General features: G+C 59.4%; 1 gene segment (V, D, J or C); it reads right to left on the reverse strand.

The window, feature by feature from the left end:
• Positions 1-528: 528 nt before the first annotated feature.
• The window catches only part of LOC132222417 (immunoglobulin heavy constant mu-like), a 47,220-nt gene continuing 27,407 nt past the window's right edge, over positions 529-20,341 (reverse strand). Inside the window, 7 exon segments of the C gene segment in view lie at positions 529-724; positions 810-925; positions 3,732-4,064; positions 4,292-4,606; positions 4,888-5,223; positions 5,302-5,619; positions 12,058-12,103. Coding sequence covers positions 716-724; positions 810-925; positions 3,732-4,064; positions 4,292-4,606; positions 4,888-5,223; positions 5,302-5,619; positions 12,058-12,103 — 1,473 coding nt within the window.

Here is a 20,341-nt window from a genome sequence, read left to right on the forward strand (position 1 = left end):
GGATGCTGCATGGCCTGTGGCTGCCCAGCTGTGAGCCCCTGACCCCGTGAGCCCCCAACACACGCCCCACGTCCCCTGCGCATGGCTCCTGCCTCCCAGCACCTCACGCCCTGCCATGGTTCCTGGCCCGGCTGCCACCTGCCTTGTTTTGGCCCCAGGGTGGATGGCGCCTCCCTCTGCTGTCCTGCCTCCCAGTCAGGCATGCTTTAGACTGGTCACCAGGTGCCACGGACACACCCCAGACACTCGGCGAGGTTGGGACAGACGGAGTGGCTGGGCTTTCCAGGAACGGCAACAGGCAGTGAGGCCAGGCCCTGCTGACCACTGGGAGGCAGAGCCCAGCTTTGCGGAGGTGGTGCTGGGGAGCCCAGGCCTGTGTCCCCCCCAGCTCAGCCTCATCCTTCAGGCTGACCTGCCCCCGCCCAGGCCTGGGCAGAGGGCACCCCCCTTTCCCACGTAGCCGTCAGAATTAGGCTCACAGGACGCAGTGTCACAAGGTAACATGTACATATTTATTTCAAGGCGACAGGGCACACACTGCGCAGCGACCCTGGCCGAGCGCTCGGCTGCGGGGCGTCCAGGGAAGCGGCTTCCTCGCGCTGGAAGCTGGAGGCGGCTCAGGGGGGTTTATGTACAAGGGGCCCAGCACGCAGGCCGGGCCGGAGTGCAAGGCGGCGGGCACCCCCTCCTTATGTCCACGCTCCTGCCCGGCTGATCACTTCACCTGCGGACGACAAAGGCAGTGTGAGGCACGGCTCGGGGCGGGGCTGGGTGCCCCTGAGCCCCAGCCCTCCAGCCCGCCCGCTCACCTTGAACAGGGTGACTGTCGTGCTGTAGAAGAGGCTGAGCAGGAACAGGACGATGAAGGTGGAGGCCATGGTGTTGAGGTTCTCGAAGCCCTCCTCATCGGCGCTCACCTCACCCCCTGCAGGGACACAACACGGGGCTCAGTGCTGCACCCCAAACCCCCTCCCAGGCCACCCATCTCCCATTTCTGGGGGTCCTGGTGGTGCTGCCCCAGGAGGACAGGGCGGGGCAGGGCGGTGGCAGAAGCCGAGGGCAGCAGGCAGGGGCCCTGAAGCACTCGGGGTGCAGCAGGGCTGGGACCCCAGTGAAGTGCTTTCAGGGTCCTGGGCTCTCCTAGAGGTGCTTCGGCCAGGGCCATTTGGGGTGACGAAGCTGGGAGTGGGATCTCCTGTCCCCTGTGGTTGGGGGTGGCAGTGGGGGCAGGCACAGGTCTGGGCCCGAGGGACCCTCCTTGCTTCCTCAGTGGGACTCTCCCTCTCTCCTTCTCAGAGTGGGGGCGAGTGTGGGAAGCCATGGGGGGCCCTGGCTGGCTTGTCTGCCCTACTAGGAATCATATCTCTGGGATCAAGGGGTCTGACAGATACCCGAGGCTCCAGACAGAGTGAGGCTGGGATGGACAGACGGACACATAGAGTGGGGTCTGGAGCCCCAACACAGATGGGCCTTTGAGGCAGCGTCTGGAGCCCAGGTCTCCAAAGGACCAAGAACATGGGGTGTCTAGGGAAATGATGGCGAACCTTTTGAGCTCGGCGTGTCAGCATTTTGAAAAACCCTAACTTAACTCTGGTGCCGTGTCACATATAGAATTTTTTTGATATCTGCAACCATAGTAAAACAAAGATGTATATTTTTGATATTTATTTTATATAATTAAATGCCATTTAACAAAGAAAAATCAACCAAAAAAATGAGTTCGTGTGTCACCTCTGACACGCATGTCATAGGTTCGCCATCACTGGTCTAGGGGGTGGTCTGAAGGGGGCAGTGCCATCTGCTGGGAATGGAGCGGACTGCTTCTGTTCACAGGCGGGTGCAGGTCCTGCTGTTCCAACAGCTTGGACAGGGCCGGGGTGGCCCCAAGGAGCTGCAGCTGCCCGCCAGGTGGCCCTCTGAGTCTGGGATGGTGCCCTAGTCAGAGTCCTGGCTGGGCTGGCCCATGGATGCACCTCCAAGCAGAGACAGAGGACAAGCAGACTAGGCAGGAAGCCCTGTAGCAAGCGCGGTGCAGAGGCAGGAGTGTGCAAGGGAACCGAGTGACCAGGGCGCACAGGGTGGACATCCGTGTGTGTGTGTGTATCTCTGCATGCACATGCATGTGTGTCTGCACGTGCATGTGTCTGTGCAAATGTGTCCATGTGTCAGTGTACATCTGTGCATATGACTCGTCTCTGTGTGTGAGTGCTCATGTGTGACTCTGTGTGGATGTGTATGAGTTTGCATTAACTGTGTGAGTGCATGTGTGTGCAGGTATCTCTGTGTGCATGTGTCTATGTCTTTGCATGCGTGTATGTGTATATGCGCATGTATGCCCATGTCCACTGCATGCGTGTCTCTACATCCATGTTCATGTGTGCCTCTGCGTGTATGTGTCCATGTATGTGCACGTGTGAGTGTGCATGCGTCTGTGGGTTTGTGTATATGAATATGTAGGTATTTGTGTATCTGTGTGCATGTGTACATGTCTTTGCATGTCTTTGTGTGTCCATATCCATGGTATGTGTCTCTGTGTCTATATTCATGTGTGTATGTCTGTGCATGTGTGCCTGTGTCCATGTGCATGTGTGCCTCTGTGTGGATGTGTCCATATCTTTGCATGTGTTTCAATGCATACATGTGAGTCTCTGTGTAAACACCTGTGCACATGTGCACATGTGCATGAGTGTGTACTGCATGTCTGTATCTTTGCATACAGGTGCACACGGGCATGTGTTTGTGTGCCCATGTCCACAGCATGTCTGTGTTTATGTCCATGTGTGTGCCTGTGTCTATGGGCATGCATTTCTTTGTGTGTGTCCATATTTGGACATATGTCTGTGTGCTCATGCCCATACCATGTATCTCTGTGTCCATGTCGATGTATGTGCATGCATGTGTGTGTGCCAGTGTCCAAGTGCATGTGTGTCTTTGTGTGTGTCCATATCTGGGCATATGTCTGCATGCATGCATGCATGTGTCTGCATTTGTGCATGTGTCTGTTTGCCAATGTCCATAGCATGTGTGCCTATGTCCATGTCCATGTGTGTATGTCTCTGTGTCCATGTCCATGTGTGTCCTTGTGTGTGTCCATATCTGGGCATGTGTCTATGTGTATGTGTGCCCATGTCTACTGCATGTGTATCTACATCCATGCATGTGCATGTCTGTGCGCACACATGCATGTGTCTCTGTGTGCATGTCTGTGCGTGTTGTACACCCAGGCCCCCATGAGCCCATAGCAGCAGTGGAGAAGCAGTGAGCATTGGTGCTGTCTGCTGGGAGCACTCTGAAGGGCAAGCATGTCAAACTCATGGCCCATGGGCTAAATGCCTTGTTTATTTGGCCCCTGTTAGCCTTTGAGTTTGACATGCTTGCTGTAGGGGCTCGGGGCTTTGAGAGGCAGGTGGGAGGCCAGTGGGTGAGGCAGGGGTGGGGGCAGTGGTGGCAAGTGGTCTGTGGGGTGGGGGGTGGGGGCAGCACAGCCGTGGCCCCAGCAGGCAAGAGCATTGCTCACTCGGACCAGCATCTTTTGAATGGATCTTTTTATTTCTAGTTTTTATAGAATGCAACACCCCACCCCATTGACACAGTCAGTTTGCATACATGCACACACAGCAACAGGTCAGCCAGAGGCTCCGGGACCGCCCTTGAGGGGCAGCCTGGGGGTCAGTGGCAGGTGCTGGCCATGTCAGACATGACCAGGGACACGTTGTACAGGGTGGGTTTACCGGTGGACTTGTCCACGGTCCTCTCGGTCACCGAGTACGGCAGGGCCTCGTGGGCCACGACGCAGGTGTAGGTCTCCCCGGCGCTCCAGTCCTCCTCACTCACGGTCAGGATGCTGTGGGCGAAGTACAAGCCGGGGGCCTGGGGCTCAGGCATTGGGGCGCTGGTCACATACATGTCGGGGGACACGGGCTGCCCTCTGTGCAGCCACTGCACAAACACGTCTGGGGGCGAGAAGCTCTTCACCAGGCAGGTGACCGAGGCCGACTCCCGCAGGCTCAGCTGCTCCCGGCTGGGTGGCTGCACGTACACCGCAGGCATGTGCTTGGCGATTTCTGTGGGAAGAGGGATGGGGTGAGCTCAGGTCAGGGGCAGTGGGGTTCTTCCCTGACAATAGGGCGAGCAGAGGGCATGTGTGTCTGTGTGTCTTAGTGTATGAATGTGCAGGTATCTGTGTGTCCGTGTGCATGTGTGCCTCTGCTCCCGGGCCTGTGATGGGGTCCAGGCTCTGGATGCCGTGTGTGGGAGGGTCTGGGTGACGGGAAGGGCAGGGCAGGCCTACCCTTGGGCCTGAAGATGCTGTGCTTCAGCGGCGAGGGCAGGTCCGTGTGGGTCACTGTGCAGGTGAACTCCTCGCCCGACTCCCAGTCCTCCACGCACACCGTGGCCTTGCCTATGGCACTGAAGGTGGCGTTGGGGTGGCTCTCAGAGATGTTGACGTGGGTTTTCACTTCATTGCCATTCTTGCGGGTCCAGGAGATGCTCAGGCTGTCATAGGTGGCCAGGTCCGTGACCAGGCAGGACAGAGTGGCCTCTTTGGTGAGGAAGATGCTGGCAAAGGTTGGGGGAATGGTGAAGACTCGGATGGTGGACGAACCTGGGACAGGAGAGGGGGTGGAATCAGGACAAGGGGTCAACTTAGCCGAGCCCCTCCTGGGCCCTGGGGTCCTGCTGGAGGGGACACTGGGCCTCGCCACCTGCAGGGAGGGGATAAGCAGCTCCGAGCAGCCCTGTGGGGCCCCCTCCCCGCCCCTGGCCTCTCTGGGAAGCCAAGGCTCGGGGAGCTGCCGGCCTTGTCGGGAGCAGGGTCTGCCGACCTGAGTGGACACCTGTGTGTTGGGGGTCTCCGCCCTGGGCCCTCGGGGCAGGACCACTCACTGGGGCCGCACATGGACGACACATTCTTCTGGTAGATCAGCTCCTGGTGCTCCACTTGGCAGGTGAACACGCTCTGGCTGAGCCAGTCGCTCTCGGTGATGGTCAGCCTGCTGGTGACCCTGTAGGTCACGGGGCGGGCTTTGCGCTCGACCTCTGGTTTGTCCGTGACGAAGCCGGAGTTCAGTAGCTTCCCCTCCTTCAGCCAGGACACCGCAATCTTCCTGGGGTTGAAGCCTGTGGCCTGGCAGATGAGCGTGGACGTGCGGGGGCCGGGGCCGGTGAAGGAGTCGCGGGGCGGGATGAAGACGTTCACGTGGGGGGGCAGCGGTTGGCCACCTGCAGGGAGGGGACAGCGTCAGCCAGGCTGCCCGCCCCCCTCGCCCGCCCGCCCGCCGGGGGGGAGGCCTCGCTCACCTGGGATGGGCACTTGCACCTCTTTTTCGCCGTTGGAGTGTTTGACCTTGCATGTCACGAACTCATCCGTGCCCTGGAGGATGTCGGCGCTGGGCAGGAGCAGCTGCGAGCTGGCCTCGTACTTGCCCCCCCTCAGGACCGATGGGAAGTTCTGGATGTCCTGGTTGATGATGTCGCTGGTGTTCTTAAATTTCCAGGAGAAGGTGACGGGGATGGGCAGGAAGTCCTTGGCCAGGCAGCCCATGGCCACCAGGCGCTCATCGTACAGGGAGTTCTCACAGGAGACGAGGGGGAAGACGTTGGGGGCAGACGCGCTCTCTGAGGACCCGAGCGGGACAAAAGAGAAAGGGGCATGAGAGGATGACTTCCCAGACTCAGCAGGTCAGGAGTCAGGCCCTGTCACCCCAAGGCTACCCCTCGATGGGCCCCCCAGGCCTAGCCACCTGTGGGGCAGGTAGTGTGGCAGGCCGGAGCCCTGGCCAAGGCTTGGGTCCGGGGAGGCTGCCACGGTCCCCACCCCGCAGGAGCCGGCTCTGAGCCTGGGAGGACAAGAGCTGCTCTTGCTGGAGCGGCAGGACTGGCCCTTCCTCCCCCGGCAGTGCTGTCCCCAGACGCAGGAGCACGTGCACCCTGGCTCCCAGCTCACACGGCTCAGGCCCAGGCCAGTGCAGCCTTCCCTCTGACCACTGCAGCCGCACGCTCAGTCCCAGCACCTGGGGATCCCCAGGCAGCGGTCAGTGAGAGAGGGGTCCCTGCGAGCCCAGCCCTCACTGCTGTGGCTCTGCCACATGGAGCCCAGCCCTGGGTGCCTGGGTTCCAAAGGACGGTGTGTGTATTGGGAGGACAAATACAGACTCAACTCAACACATCCTGAGCACAACCAGGTCACAGGGTCAGCCCAGGGTCAGCAGCTCAGTCCTGCACGGTCAGCTCAGCCCATGATACCCACGTGGACCAGCCAGTTAATGCAGCCAAAGCAACTAGCAAAGTCCTCTGAGATAAGCCAGCTTACCCGAGCCATTTTTGCTGAACCCAGCTTAGCCCAGCTCTTCCCAATCCAGCTCAGCCCACCCAGCTCACTGAGCACAGCTCAGCCCAGCTCAGCTCAGCCAACTCAGCTACCCAGCTCAGCTCAGCCCAGCTCAGCCCAGCTCACCGAGCTCAGCTCAGCCTAGCTCAGCACACCCAGCTCAGCTCACCCAGCTCAGCTCAGCCCGGCTCACCCAGCTCAGCTCAGCCCAGCTCAGCTCAGCTCACCCAGCTCAGCTCAGCTCAGCTCAGGTCCCCCAGCTCAGCTCACCCAGCCCAGCTCAGCTCACCCAGCCCAGCTCAGCTCACCCAGCTCAGCCCAGCTCACCCAGCCCAGCTCACCCAGCTCAGCTCACCCAGCTCAGCTCAGCCCAGTTCAGCTCAGCTCACCCAGCTCAGCTCAGCCCAGTTCAGCTCAGCTCACCCAGCTTAGCTCAGCTCACCCAGCTCAGCTCAGCTCACCCAGCTCAGCTCACGCAGCTCAGCCCAGCTCACCCAGCTCAGCCCAGCTCAGCTCAGCTCACCCAGCTCAGCTCAGCTCAGCTCAGCCCAGCTCAGCTCAGCTCACCCAGCTCAGCTCAGCTCAGCCCAGCTCACCCAGGTCAGCTCACCCAGCTCAGCTCAGCTCACCCAGCTCAGCTCACCCAGCTCAGCTCAGCCCAGCTCAGCTCAGCCCATCTCAGCCCAGCTCACCCAGCTCAGCTCATCCAGCTCAGCTCAGCTCACCCAGCTCAGCTCACCCAGCCCAGCTCAGCTCACCCAGCTCAGCCCAGCACACCCAGCTCACCCAGCTCAGCCCAGCACACCCAGCTCAGCTCCGCTCAGCTCACCCAGCTCAGCCCAGCTCACCCAGCTCAGCCCAGCACACCCAGCTCACCCAGCTCAGCCCAGCACACCCAGCTCAGCTCAGCTCAGCCCAGCTCACCCAGCTCAGCTCACCCAGCTCAGCTCAGCTCACCCAGCTCAGCTCAGCTCAGCTCAGCCCAGCTCAGCCCAGCTCACCCAGCTCAGCTCAGCTCAGCCCAGCTCAGCTCAGCTCACCCAGCTCAGCTCAGCTCAGCCCAGCTCACCCAGCTCAGCTCACCCAGCTCAGCTCAGCTCACCCAGCTCAGCTCAGCTCAGCCCAGCTCACCCAGCTCAGCTCAGCTCAGCCCAGCTCAGCTCAGCCCAGCTCAGCCCAGCTCACCCAGCTCAGCTCAGCTCAGCTCAGCCCAGCTCAGCTCAGCTCAGCTCAGCCCAGCTCAGCTCAGCTCAGCTCAGCCCAGCTCACCCAGCTCAGCTCACCCAGCTCAGCTCAGCTCAGCCCAGTTCAGCTCAGCCCAGCTCAGCCCAGCTCACCCAGCTCAGCTCAGCTCAGCCCAGCTCACCCAGCTCAGCTCACCCAGCTCAGCTCAGCTCACCCAGCCCAGCTCAGCTCAGCCCAGCTCAGCTCACCCAGCTCAGCCCAGCTCACCCAGCTCAGCTCAGCTCAGCTCAGCTCAGCCCAGCTCATCCAGCTCACCCAGCTCAGCTCAGCTCAGCCCAGCTCAGCCCAGCTCAGCTCATCCAGCTCAGCTCATCCAGCTCAGCTCATCCAGATCAGCTCAGCTCAGCCCAACTCAGCCCAGCTCAGCTCATCCAGCTCAGCTCAGCCCAGCTCATCTCAGCTCAGCCCATCTCAGCTCAGCTCACCCAGCTCAGCTCACCCAGCTCAGCTCAGCTCAGCTCAGCCCAGCTCACCCAGCTCAGCTCAGCTCAGCTCAGCTCACCCAGCTCAGCTCACCCAGCTCAGCTCACCCCAGCCCAGCTCACCCCAGCCCAGCTCAGCCCAGCTCAGCCCAGCTTACCCAGCTCAGCTCAGCCCAGCTCAGCTCAGCTCACCCAGCTCAGCTCACCCAGCTCAGCTCAACTCACCCAGCTCAGCTCACCCAGCTCAGCTCAGCTCACCCAGCTCAGCTCAGCTCAGCTCAGCTCACCCAGCTCAGCTCAGCCATCTCAGCCCAGCTCAGCTCAGCTCACCCAGCTCAGCTCAGCTCACCCAGCTCAGCTCGGGCCGCCCGAAGCAACCCAGTGCAGCCCTGCTTAGCCCCAGCTCACCCAGCTCAGCTCACCCCAGCTCAGCCCAGCTCAGCTCAGCTCACCCCAGCTCAGCCCAGCTCAGCTCAGCTCACCCCAGCTCAGCTCAGCTCAGCCCAGCTCAGCTCAGCTCAGCCCAGCTCAGCCCAGCTCACTCAGCTAGCTCAGCCCAGCTTAGCTCTGACCGTGGTTCTGGTCAGAAAGGCTCAGACCACCCGACCTGCTCACCTCAGCTGAAGCACCTCACCCCGGAGTCTGTGCCGTGGGCTCAGCCCAGGTCAGTTCCTTCCCAGGGCCTCTTCCTGCCTTTCGCCCCTGATACACCCGCTCCCAGCCTGGGCCCTGCTCCCGCTAGCGTTCGGCCCCCAAGCAGTGCCAGTCACTGCCCCTCAGCAGCCTGGTGAAAGCACCCCCGCCCGCTTGAAGTCAGTAAACATCGGTGGGGCTCGGGGAGCACTGGATCGGGAGAGTGGCTCCCCCGCCACGCGCCCCAGCATCAGCCTCTGCCTTTAACCACGTTCCCTCCAGAGAAAAATCATCACTAAAAATGGCCAGGAAATGCATTTTTCGCATCTCGCCACCTAAACCCTGCTCTGTAGCACAAGGCTGGGCACTTTCTAATGCGCGACAATGACCTGAAGACCGAAGCTGTGCTCACAACTTAGGGAAAGACAAACGCGCGGGCTTGTCCGAGCCACACCGTCCGCACCGGGAAGGCACGGGCAGCACTGGCCACTTTTCCCTGGAAGGTTTTCTAGGGAAAGTTAAATGGGACCCACACAGGGCAGCTCGAGGGGTCACACACAGGCCTCTCTGCCTCCAGTGGGCACCAAGGGTCCAAGACCCCCCTTCAAGTGGAGGCAAAGCTGTGAAACCCACTGCCCTGAGGGCTGGCAGCGGTGGCTTCTCTCACCACACCTGCCGGTCCCTCGCACGTCCTGGGGGGCGGGGCGGGGAGGCCTTTGTCCTGCCGCAATTCCTCCACCTCCACTGCTCACTCACTCACTCACTCACTCGGGACTCGGACTCGGTCACTGGGGACGCAGGAGAGCGGCCGGCTGGCGGCAGAAGCCAGGGCTGCACCTCCTACCCGGGGCTCGGCCGCTCTCAGACCCTCCACCTCCGTGGGAGCAAGTTCAAGTGCGAAGGAGGCCTTGCCACGCGCCCGGCTCCTTTCTGCCTGGAGACCTGACGGGTTTCCTCTTAGTGCACGGACTACGAGGCTTCGCTGAGCTAAGCCGGGACAATCCCACACGGTTCACCTGCAGTCTGTCCTTAGGGGCATACTTGGAAATCGGTCTTGAAACAAAGGTGACTTTATCAGAAATCGCAAAGAGCCTCTTCCTCACAGAGAGAAAACACTAACTTAAAAAAAACAGGACAGTCCCTGTGAAACCGGGCTGTGGGGACGGGCCGGCGTGGTGAGTGACCACTGGCAGGGCCAGCAGATTGAAAACGGGTACATGGGCCCCGGGAAACGGCCCTGACGCGGTTTCATGTCTCACACATGTTACTTTGAAAATGAATATAAATGAGAAGCCGGTAAGCGAAGTCCGAGAAACGAAACCCAGATGCTAAAAGAGGAACTCCTGGTTCCCGCGCCTCCGCCTTATCTCAGAGCTCAGCCGCCAGGTGTTGTTTTGCTCCAGCGACACGTTTAGATTTGTGGGCAAAACCCCCGAAACCACGTCTCAGCACCAGAAGCTATAAATGTGTCAACCGTGTTTTCTTGCTTCCGAAAATAGACTCTGGCCGGCCCGCTTCCGGCCGCCGGCTGCAGGTGCGCGGCCCCAGCCACCGCCGCCACCGGCTCTGCTCCATCCGAACAGCCCTCAGCTCAGTGAAAAATCATCTATCTTTGTCAAAATTCAGCCCACGGTTCCCTGTCACCGTTTCTGGCCAAACTGGCACCACTATCTACTCCAGAAAGACATGATTCCCGATTGTTAATTAAATAATAAGATTTTAAAAAATTTAGTGTCCTTAAAAATCTCTCACAGTTTAAAGTCACACTTTTCTTGCCCTGGCCTGTTTGGCCCAGTGGATAGAGCGTCAGCCTGCGGACTGAAGGGTCCCAGGTCTGATTCCGGTCAAGGGCACATGCCCGGGTTGTGGGCTCGATCCCCAGTGGGGGAGTGCAGGAGGCAGCCGATCAATGATTCTCTCTTATCATTGATGTTTTTGTCTCTCTCTCCCTCTCCCTTCCTCTCTGAAATCAATAAAAATATATTCTAAAAAATAAAGTAAAATAAAGTCACACTTTTCTGAACTCTGTCTTTCAACTCGGCAAGCAAAGTGTTTCCTCGGAGAAGCTGCCTCCCTGGGCTGAGCCCTCGGGCCTTGGCCCCATCCCGGCCACTCGCCCCTCCTTGCCGGACGGTGCCCTCCTCGCCAATACAGAAGTCTAAATACAATCTAGCAATTTTTAAATTAAATTATAGAAAAGTAATGGACTTGAAAAGAAATCCAATCTAGCCCAGGACTTGACTCCTCGTTCTGAGGGCAGTGTTTCCCTGAGCTGCCTGCTCCTGGTTCTGCAAACACTCGATTCTGACCGCGAAAATGTCCCGCGGCCCCGCTGGCCCTCGGCCGGTCCACCCTCTCGCCCCGGCGCGGCCCTTCAGGCCGGCAGCCTCTTCCAGGGGCTCAGTGACTCCCAGACAAGCTGCGCTATTTCAGTCTCCAAAAGGTGCCCGAAAATCAAGAGGCTCCGAAGTCCCTGCGCCCCGGCCCCTGTCCTCCCTGGTCGGCCTGCCCGGCCCCCGGCCTGGGGGACACGTCCTGAGGCCCAGCCACTGGTGCCCAGAAAGACCCACCGAGAGGAGCAGAAAAGAAAGGCCCGAGAAGGGCCAGCGTTCTTACCTGAGGAGACGGTGACCAGGGTCCCCTGGCCCCAGTAGTCCATACCGTAGTCCTCACAACGGCTCAATCTCCATCCTCACCCCACAAAAACGGGGGGGCTGGCCCGGCAATGCCGGAGGCTGCCCGGGCCCCTGGCCATGAGCCGACAGCCCTGACTGGGACTCAGAAGTCCAAGCAACACAGCCGGCCACCTGCCCACAGCGGGCACGGCGGAGCCCATGGAGCCGGGCAGGGCTGTCGCATTGCCCCTGCAGTCTCATGTCGCTGTCCTTGGGGAGGGGAGGTCGGTCTCCAGCCCCACTTGGGGGACACTCTCCCCAGCTCCCTTTCCTGATCTCCAAAATGCCTCGGCATCTCCGATATCCAGACCCGACCCCTAACCTCCCCAAGTGCAGCCGCAGTGCGACGGCGTGAGGACTCACCTGAGGAGACGGTGACCAGGGTGCCCTGGCCCCAGTATTCGAACCAGTTGTCACATCGTGACAACAGCGCCTGGGTCCCGGGCAAGAACCAGTGCCCAGCTCGGGCCTCACGTCCACCTCAGGTTGCGCCCAGGAGGACAGAGGGGACCACAGGGCCCAGAGGCCAAGGGTGGCCGAGACCCAGAGAGACCCCCGGCCGCAGAGCCCGGAGGAGAGACTCTGAATCGTCCTCTGCGTCCCGGGAGCCACGGTGCCCCCGGCCCCTTCCCGAGTCCCCAGGCTGCCCCTGTCCTCCTGGACCGGAGACCCAGAAACACACTCATTTTCCCCAAAAAGCACCAAAAAACCCTCCAGGAGAGAGAGGAGAGAGAGGGGGTGGGAGACTCACCTGAGGAGACAGTGACCAGGGTGCCCTGGCCCCAGTATTCGAACCGCTCGTCACATTGTGACAACTGCGCCTGGGTCCCGGGCAAGAACTGGTGCCCAGCTCGGGCCTCACGTCCACCTCAGGTTGCACCCAGGAGGGCAGAGGGGACCACAGGGCCCGGAGGCCAAGGGTGGCCGAGACCCAGAGAGACCCCCGGCCGCAGAGCCCGGAGGAGAGACTCTGAATCGTCCTCTGCGTCCCGGGAACCACGGTGCCCCCGGCCCCTTCCCAAGTCCCCAGGCTGCCCCTGTCCTCCTGGACCGGAGACCCAGAAACACACTCATTTTCCCCAAAAAGCACCAAAAACCCTCCAGGAGAGAGAGGAGAGAGGGGTTGGGAGGACTCACCTGAGGAGACGGTGACCATGGTGCCCTGGCCCCAGTAGTCAAAGTAATCACATTGCCCCGGGCTCCCTTAGGCCACGTACAAAAACCTGGCCCCGCCTGGCACCAGCCATCTCAGCAAACCCCTCTCCTCAGGACTCTGCATCCCGAGAATGCAGCCCTCTCTGCCTTCCACCACCCTGTCCCCCACGAGAGGCTGCCCGCTGGGGACCCCGCCGGACCCCACACAGAACAAAAACCAATCTCTGGAAAGTCCTTTCCCGCCCCGGGAGAGAGGAGGAGAGAGGAAGCCGGCTTACCTGAGGAGACGGTGACCAGGGTGCCCTGGCCCCAGTAAGCAAAGTCATCACATTGCCGCGGGCTCCCTTAGGCCCTGTGCAAAAACTGCACCTCCCCCGCCCCGCCCGGCACTGGCCACCCCAGAAAACCCCATCTCTTTGTCTCCTCGCCTTCAGACACTCAGCCCACTGTGCCTCCCCTGCAAAGGCCCCGTCCCCTATGAGAGTTCGTCTGCAGAGTGGAGACCCCAGGGGCCTCAGGGGCAGTCCCCTGTGGACTCCACAGGGCCCCACATAGAGCAAAAAAAAAAAAAAGAAAAAAAAATCTCTGGAAATTCCTTTCCCAGCCCCAGGACAGAGGGGAGAGGAAGCCGGCTTACCTGAGGAGATGGTGACCAGGGTCCCTGGGCCCCACACATCAAGAGCAGCGCACAGGGACACAGTTCCCGGTCCCCCCAGACATAAACCTGCCCAGGCCCCTGGACGGCCAGGCTGCTGCCCTGCCCGGGCCACATGGACCCACGGCTGGGAGGGAGACGGGCGGAGTAGTGCAGCCTCCTGCCTCACAGTAACGCACCCCTCCCTCCTGTCCCACATCTGAGACAGACCAGGACACCTGGCTTCGGCACACCTGACCCCCGTCCCAGGTCGGACAGTAGATGCCAGACTCACCTGGGGAGATGGTGACCAGGGTGCCCTGGCCCCAGTGCTCGAAGCCTCAGTGAGTGGGCCCCGAGCTGAGGCCTCAGAAATCCTCAGGGAGCCCCGGAAGCTGCAAAGGCTGCTCTCTGCTCACAGACACACCCACTGGTGCCCCCGGCAGGCTCCCTCCTGCCCCCAGTCCCCAGGGCTGGGGTTGGATGTCCTTCCTGACACCTGGCTCACCCCTGCCGACCCCTGCCCGGGCTGCTCCCAGCACCCAGCTGCGCCCCTTGGCTGGGACGGCATCCCCATCTTGTGCTCCTACCCAGCCCCTAGAGCCCCTGGCCCTGAGCCCTGGGGCAGCTGCCAGGTTTTTGTAGAGTTGTCAATCACTGTGCCCCAGTTGGCACTGTGGTTCCGGGCTTAGCCAAAACCTCCAGGCTGGGGTTGGGGCAGGTGGGTGGAGGTGGGTCTCCCCCTGAGGGCCAGGCTGGGGTGGGAGGCCATAGAGAAGAGGAGACCCCAGCACCCAGTCCTGCTTTTCCCTTTTCTTTAGAAATAAGAGCAGATTCAAGGCTGCGCTGAGGCTCTCTCATGCCCCCCTTCCCACACACACATTTGGTTTGTTCTCAGTGGAGAAAGGCCTCGCACTGGGGGACTCGGGGGCTGATGGAACCCTTAGTCCATCGCTGATCTGTGGGGGGCCTCCTGGGGTCTGTCAGTGTTTCAGACGAGGGGCTGCTTTCTCTCTCTGGTCACATCTCATTAATTCTAACTGTTCGCTGCCCCCACAGGTGCGGGATCCTGGGGGTGACTGCTGAGCCACAGTGTCCCACAAGATGGTTCCCGCCCAGTCCCCTGGGGCGGCTGGTCCTTGGGGAGGGGTCTTAGGAAAGTAGTGCAGGGAGAGGGTCCCTCCTCCACACCTGGCAGGCTGCTGTCCCCTGGCTCCCGGCCACAGGGAGAGGAGGAAGGGTGGCATCAGCTCCTGTCAGACGGGCTGGTACCAGGACTCAGAGGGCCCTGGTGTGGGCAGGTAGGGCACAGGCTGCCTGGGGCCAGGTGCCAGCCTGCAGGTATGCTCAGGGGCAGGCTCTGCTGCGGGGAGACAGGGGCACGGACACAGCCTCACAGCCTCACAACCCTGAGGTCTGGGAGGGCGCGATGGTGCCCTGACCGCTGGCTGGGGGAAGGTGAGAGCCCAGTGTGTTGAGAAGCCCGTGTGTGTGTGTGTGTGTGTGTGTGTGTGCGCGCGCGCGCACATGTGCGCGCGAGCATGAGTGTACATGTGTGTGCATTTGTGCCTGAGTATGTAAATGTACATGTGTGTACATCTATGCATTTGTACACATGTGAGTGTGCACACGAGTGGGTATGTAAGGGTACGTGTGTGCATATGTGCACGTGTGGGTATGTGAATGTACATATGTGTTCACCTGCGTGTATATGTGCGCGTGTACCTGAGTGGCTATGTGAGTATACATGTGTGTACACCTCGGTGTGCATATGTGCACGTGTACATGAGTGGACATGTGAGCGTACATGTGTGTACACCTGCGCATGTGCCTGTGTACATGAGCAGGTATGTGACCGTACATGTGTGTCACTTCAAGCAGAAGAAACGCCGAGTGGAGGCCCAGAGACTGGCCTTGTGCCTGGAGAGCTCAGGTGGCTGGATGAACTGCATTTACAGGTGACCTGAGTGCCCAGCGAAGGGGCTGAACATGTCAGGGGCTTTCTTTAAAGTCTCGCTCTAAAAGTTTCTGCCTGGTCCAGTGTGAACAGATTTGGGTTGGGCTGGGGTGTGCGGGGCGGGAGGCCTGGTGCTGAGAGAGGGTTAGGGAGCTCATGGGATGGTGAGCAGGACCACGGGGCTCCCATGGGGGCAGGGAGAGCAGGGTCTGTGGGCAGCACTTCCAGGACTCAGGCAGAGCGGGGTCCCAGGATCCTGGGTCTGGAGAGATGGAGGGGCCCTTGCGGTGGGGCTGCAGATGCAGCGAGGGGCACAGGCAGGGTCGGGGACTAGGCTGAGGTGTGGGTTCTGGTCTCTGAGCCTTGCGGGGGAGGTGACAGGGGAGGTACAGCCTGCGCTGTCCTTGGGGGCGGGAGTCCTGCCCTCCAGGGCTCCTGAGGGGTGGCTCACAGTGCACGGGAGACTTCCTCAGCCCCTCAGCCCCTCTCTGCAGGCTCTTCCTGCTGCAGCCCCTGCTCTGGGGCCTCCTGTCTCCCTCTCATGAACAAGGGGTAGGGCCTCCCCAGCCCTTCAGGAAGCACCTGTCAGGCTCCCCAGGCCTCCAGTGCATGATGGGGGAGGGGAGTTGCCCACTCTGCCCTGCTGGCCTCTTCCCTCCAGCTCAGCCCCAGGCCCCAGGACTAGCCTCCAGCTTCAGCCCCATCCCTCATCCTTAGTTTCCATCCCTCATCCTTATCCCCATCCCTCATCCTTATCCCCATCCTTCATCCTTAGCATCAATCCCTCATCCTTAGCCCCCATCCCTCATCCATATCCCCATCCCTCATCCTTAGCCCCATCCCTCATCCATATCCCCATCCCTCATCCATATCCCCATCCCTCATCCATATCCCCATCCCTCATCCTTAGCCCCATCCCTCATCCATATCCCCATCCCTCATCCTTAGCCCCATCCCTCATCCTTAGCCCCCATCCCTCATCCATATCCCCATCCCTCATCCTTAGCCCCATCCTTCATCCTTAGCATCAATCCCTCATCCTTAGCCCCCATCCCTCATCCATATCCCCATCCCTCATCCTTAGCCCCATCCCTCATCCATATCCCCATCCCTCATCCATATCCCCATCCCTCATCCATATCCCCATCCCTCATCCTTAGCCCCATCCCTCATCCATATCCCCATCCCTCATCCATATCCCCATCCCTCATCCATATCCCCATCCCTCATCCATATCCCCATCCCTCATCCTTAGCCCCATCCCTCATCCATATCCCCATCCCTCATCCTTAGCCCCATCCCTCATCCTTAGCCCCCATCCCTCATCCATATCCTCATCCCTCATCCTTAGCCCCATCCCTCATCCATATCCCCATCCCTCATCCATATCCCCATCCCTCATCCTCAGTCCCCATCCCTCATCCTTAGCCCCATCCTTCATCGTTAGTCCCCATCCCTCATCCTTAGCCCCATCCCTCATCCTTAGCCCCCATCCCTCATCCTTAGCCCCATCCTTCATCCTTAGTCCCCATTACTTATCCTTAGCCCCCATCCCCCATCCTTAGCCCCCATCCCTCATCCTTAGCCCCCATCCCTCATCCATATCCCCATCCCTCATCCTCAGTCCCCATCCCTCATCCTTAGCCCCCATCCCCCATCCTTAGCCCCATCCCTCATCCTTAGCCCCCATCCCTCATTCATATCCCCATCCCTCATCCTCAGTCCCCATCCCTCATCCTTAGCCCCCATCCCCCATCCTTAGCCCCATCCCTCATCCTTAGCCCCCATCCCTCATCCATATCCCCATCCCTCATCCTCAGTCCCCATCCCTCATCCTTAGCCCCCATCCCCCATCCTTAGCCCCATCCCTCATCCTTAGCCCCCATTCCTCATCCATATCCCCATCCCTCATCCTCAGTCCCCATCCCTCATCCTTAGCCCCCATCCCTCATCCTTAGCCCCATCCTTCATCGTTAGTCCCCATTACTTATCCTTAGCCCCCATCCCTTATCCTTAGCCCCCATCCCTTATCCTTAGCCCCATCCCCCATCCTTAGCCCCATCCCTCATCCTCAGTCCCCATCCCTCATCCTTAGCCCCCATCCCTCATCCTTAGCCCCATCCTTCATCGTTAGTCCCCATCCCTCATCCTTAGCCCCCATCCCTCATCCTTAGCCCCATCCTTCATCGTTAGTCCCCATTACTTATCCTTAGCCCCCATCCCCCATCCTTAGCCCCATCCCTCATCCTTAGCCCCCATCCCTCATCCTTAGCCCCATCCCTCATCCTTAGCCCCCATCCCTCATCCTTAGCCCCCATCCCCCATCCTTAGCCCCATCCCTCATCCTTAGCCCCCATCCCTCATCCTTAGCCCCATCCCTCATGCTTAGCCCCCATCCCTCATCCTTAGCCCCATCCTTCATCCTTAGTCCCCATTACTTATCCTTAGCCCCCATCCCCCATCCTTAGCCCCATCCCTCATCCTTAGCCCCCATCCCTCATCCTTAGCCCCATCCTTCATCCTTAGTCCCCATTACTTATCCTTAGCCCCCATCCCCCATCCTTAGCCCCATCCCTCATCCTTAGCCCCCATCCCTCATCCTTAGCCCCATCCTTCATCCTTAGTCCCCATTACTTATCCTTAGCCCCCATCCCCCATCCTTAGCCCCCATCCCTCATCCTTAGCCCCCATCCCTCATCCATATCCCCATCCCTCATCCTCAGTCCCCATCCCTCATCCTTAGCCCCCATCCCCCATCCTTAGCCCCATCCCTCATCCTTAGCCCCCATCCCTCATTCATATCCCCATCCCTCATCCTCAGTCCCCATCCCTCATCCTTAGCCCCCATCCCCCATCCTTAGCCCCATCCCTCATCCTTAGCCCCCATCCCTCATCCATATCCCCATCCCTCATCCTCAGTCCCCATCCCTCATCCTTAGCCCCCATCCCCCATCCTTAGCCCCATCCCTCATCCTTAGCCCCCATTCCTCATCCATATCCCCATCCCTCATCCTCAGTCCCCATCCCTCATCCTTAGCCCCCATCCCTCATCCTTAGCCCCATCCTTCATCGTTAGTCCCCATTACTTATCCTTAGCCCCCATCCCTTATCCTTAGCCCCCATCCCTTATCCTTAGCCCCATCCCCCATCCTTAGCCCCATCCCTCATCCTCAGTCCCCATCCCTCATCCTTAGCCCCCATCCCTCATCCTTAGCCCCATCCTTCATCGTTAGTCCGCATCCCTCATCCTTAGCCCCCATCCCTCATCCTTAGCCCCATCCTTCATCGTTAGCCCCCATTCCACATCCTTAGCCCCCATCCCCCATCCTTAGCCCCATCCCTTATCCTTAGCCCCCATCCCTCATCCTTAGCCCCATCCTTCATCCTTAGTCCCCATTACTTATCCTTAGCCCCCATCCCCCATCCTTAGCCCCATCCCTCATCCTTAGCCCCCATCCCTCATCCTTAGCCCCATCCTTCATCCTTAGTCCCCATTACTTATCCTTAGCCCCCATCCCCCATCCTTAGCCCCATCCCTCATCCTTAGCCCCCATCCCTCATCCTTAGCCCCATCCTTCATCCTTAGTCCCCATTACTTATCCTTAGCCCCCATCCCCCATCCTTAGCCCCCATCCCTCATCCTTAGCCCCCATCCCTCATCCATATCCCCATCCCTCATCCTCAGTCCCCATCCCTCATCCTTAGCCCCCATCCCCCATCCTTAGCCCCATCCCTCATCCTTAGCCCCCATCCCTCATTCATATCCCCATCCCTCATCCTCAGTCCCCATCCCTCATCCTTAGCCCCCATCCCCCATCCTTAGCCCCATCCCTCATCCTTAGCCCCCATCCCTCATCCTTAGCCCCATCCTTCATCCTTAGTCCCCATTACTTATCCTTAGCCCCCATCCCCCATCCTTAGCCCCCATCCCTCATCCTTAGCCCCCATCCCTCATCCATATCCCCATCCCTCATCCTCAGTCCCCATCCCTCATCCTTAGCCCCCATCCCCCATCCTTAGCCCCATCCCTCATCCTTAGCCCCCATCCCTCATTCATATCCCCATCCCTCATCCTCAGTCCCCATCCCTCATCCTTAGCCCCCATCCCCCATCCTTAGCCCCATCCCTCATCCTTAGCCCCCATCCCTCATCCATATCCCCATCCCTCATCCTCAGTCCCCATCCCTCATCCTTAGCCCCCATCCCCCATCCTTAGCCCCATCCCTCATCCTTAGCCCCCATTCCTCATCCATATCCCCATTACTTATCCTTAGCCCCCATCCCCCATCCTTAGCCCCATCCCTCATCCTTAGCCCCCATCCCTCATCCTTAGCCCCATCCCTCATCCTTAGCCCCCATCCCTCATCCTTAGCCCCATCCCCCATCCTTAGCCCCATCCCTCATCCTTAGCCCCCATCCCTCATCCTTAGCCCCATCCCTCATCCTTAGCCCCCATCCCCCATCCTTAGCCCCCATCCCCCATCCTTAGCCCCATCCCTCATCCTTAGACCCCATCCCTCATCCTTAGCCCCATCCCTCATCCTTAGCCCCCATCCCACATCCTTAGCCCCCATCCCCCATCCTTAGCCCCATCCCTTATCCTTAGCCCCCATCCCTCATCCTTAGCCCCATCCTTCATCCTTAGTCCCCATTACTTATCCTTAGCCCCCATCCCTCATCCTTAGCCTCCATCCCTCATCCTTAGCCCTCATCCTTAGGCCCCTTCCTTAGCTCCCATCCTTAGCCTGCTCCCTTAGCCTCCACCCCCAGCTCCTATAACCCAGCCCCAGGTACCATCTGCCTCGAGCTCACGTTTGTCTGTAGGCACTCTCATATGCCCCACAGTTTGGGCTCCAAGTTTTATCCTAAGTGGTGTGTCTTTGTGTTGGAATATTTTTATTTCTATCTTTGTTGCATAAAGTGTATCTCTATTCAAATAAGTACTTGTATTTCCAATAGTTCGTATTATACTGAATATGTATATATACACATGTACACATATACACCCATGTTCAATATTCAATATGTATATATAGGCTATTAAAGGTAAACTTATAATGAAATATTAATATATGTGAGTGTATGTACCATGGCTCTGTAGGAAGCACAAGGCGCCAATCCCCGTGTTCACATGAGTGGTATATTTGAATGCCACTGTGCAGGGCATGAATCACATTTTGTCTCCAACCCTGTTTTATAGACGTTGGTAAAGGTTTTGTTTTTGTTTTTAGAATCAGACCAGATTCATTCTTATCTTATAAATGAGCTGGATTCCTTGCTTAAGTGCCC

This window comes from Myotis daubentonii, chromosome 20, assembly GCF_963259705.1.
Source record: "Myotis daubentonii chromosome 20, mMyoDau2.1, whole genome shotgun sequence".
In the NCBI taxonomy this organism is placed as follows: Eukaryota; Metazoa; Chordata; class Mammalia; order Chiroptera; family Vespertilionidae; genus Myotis; species Myotis daubentonii.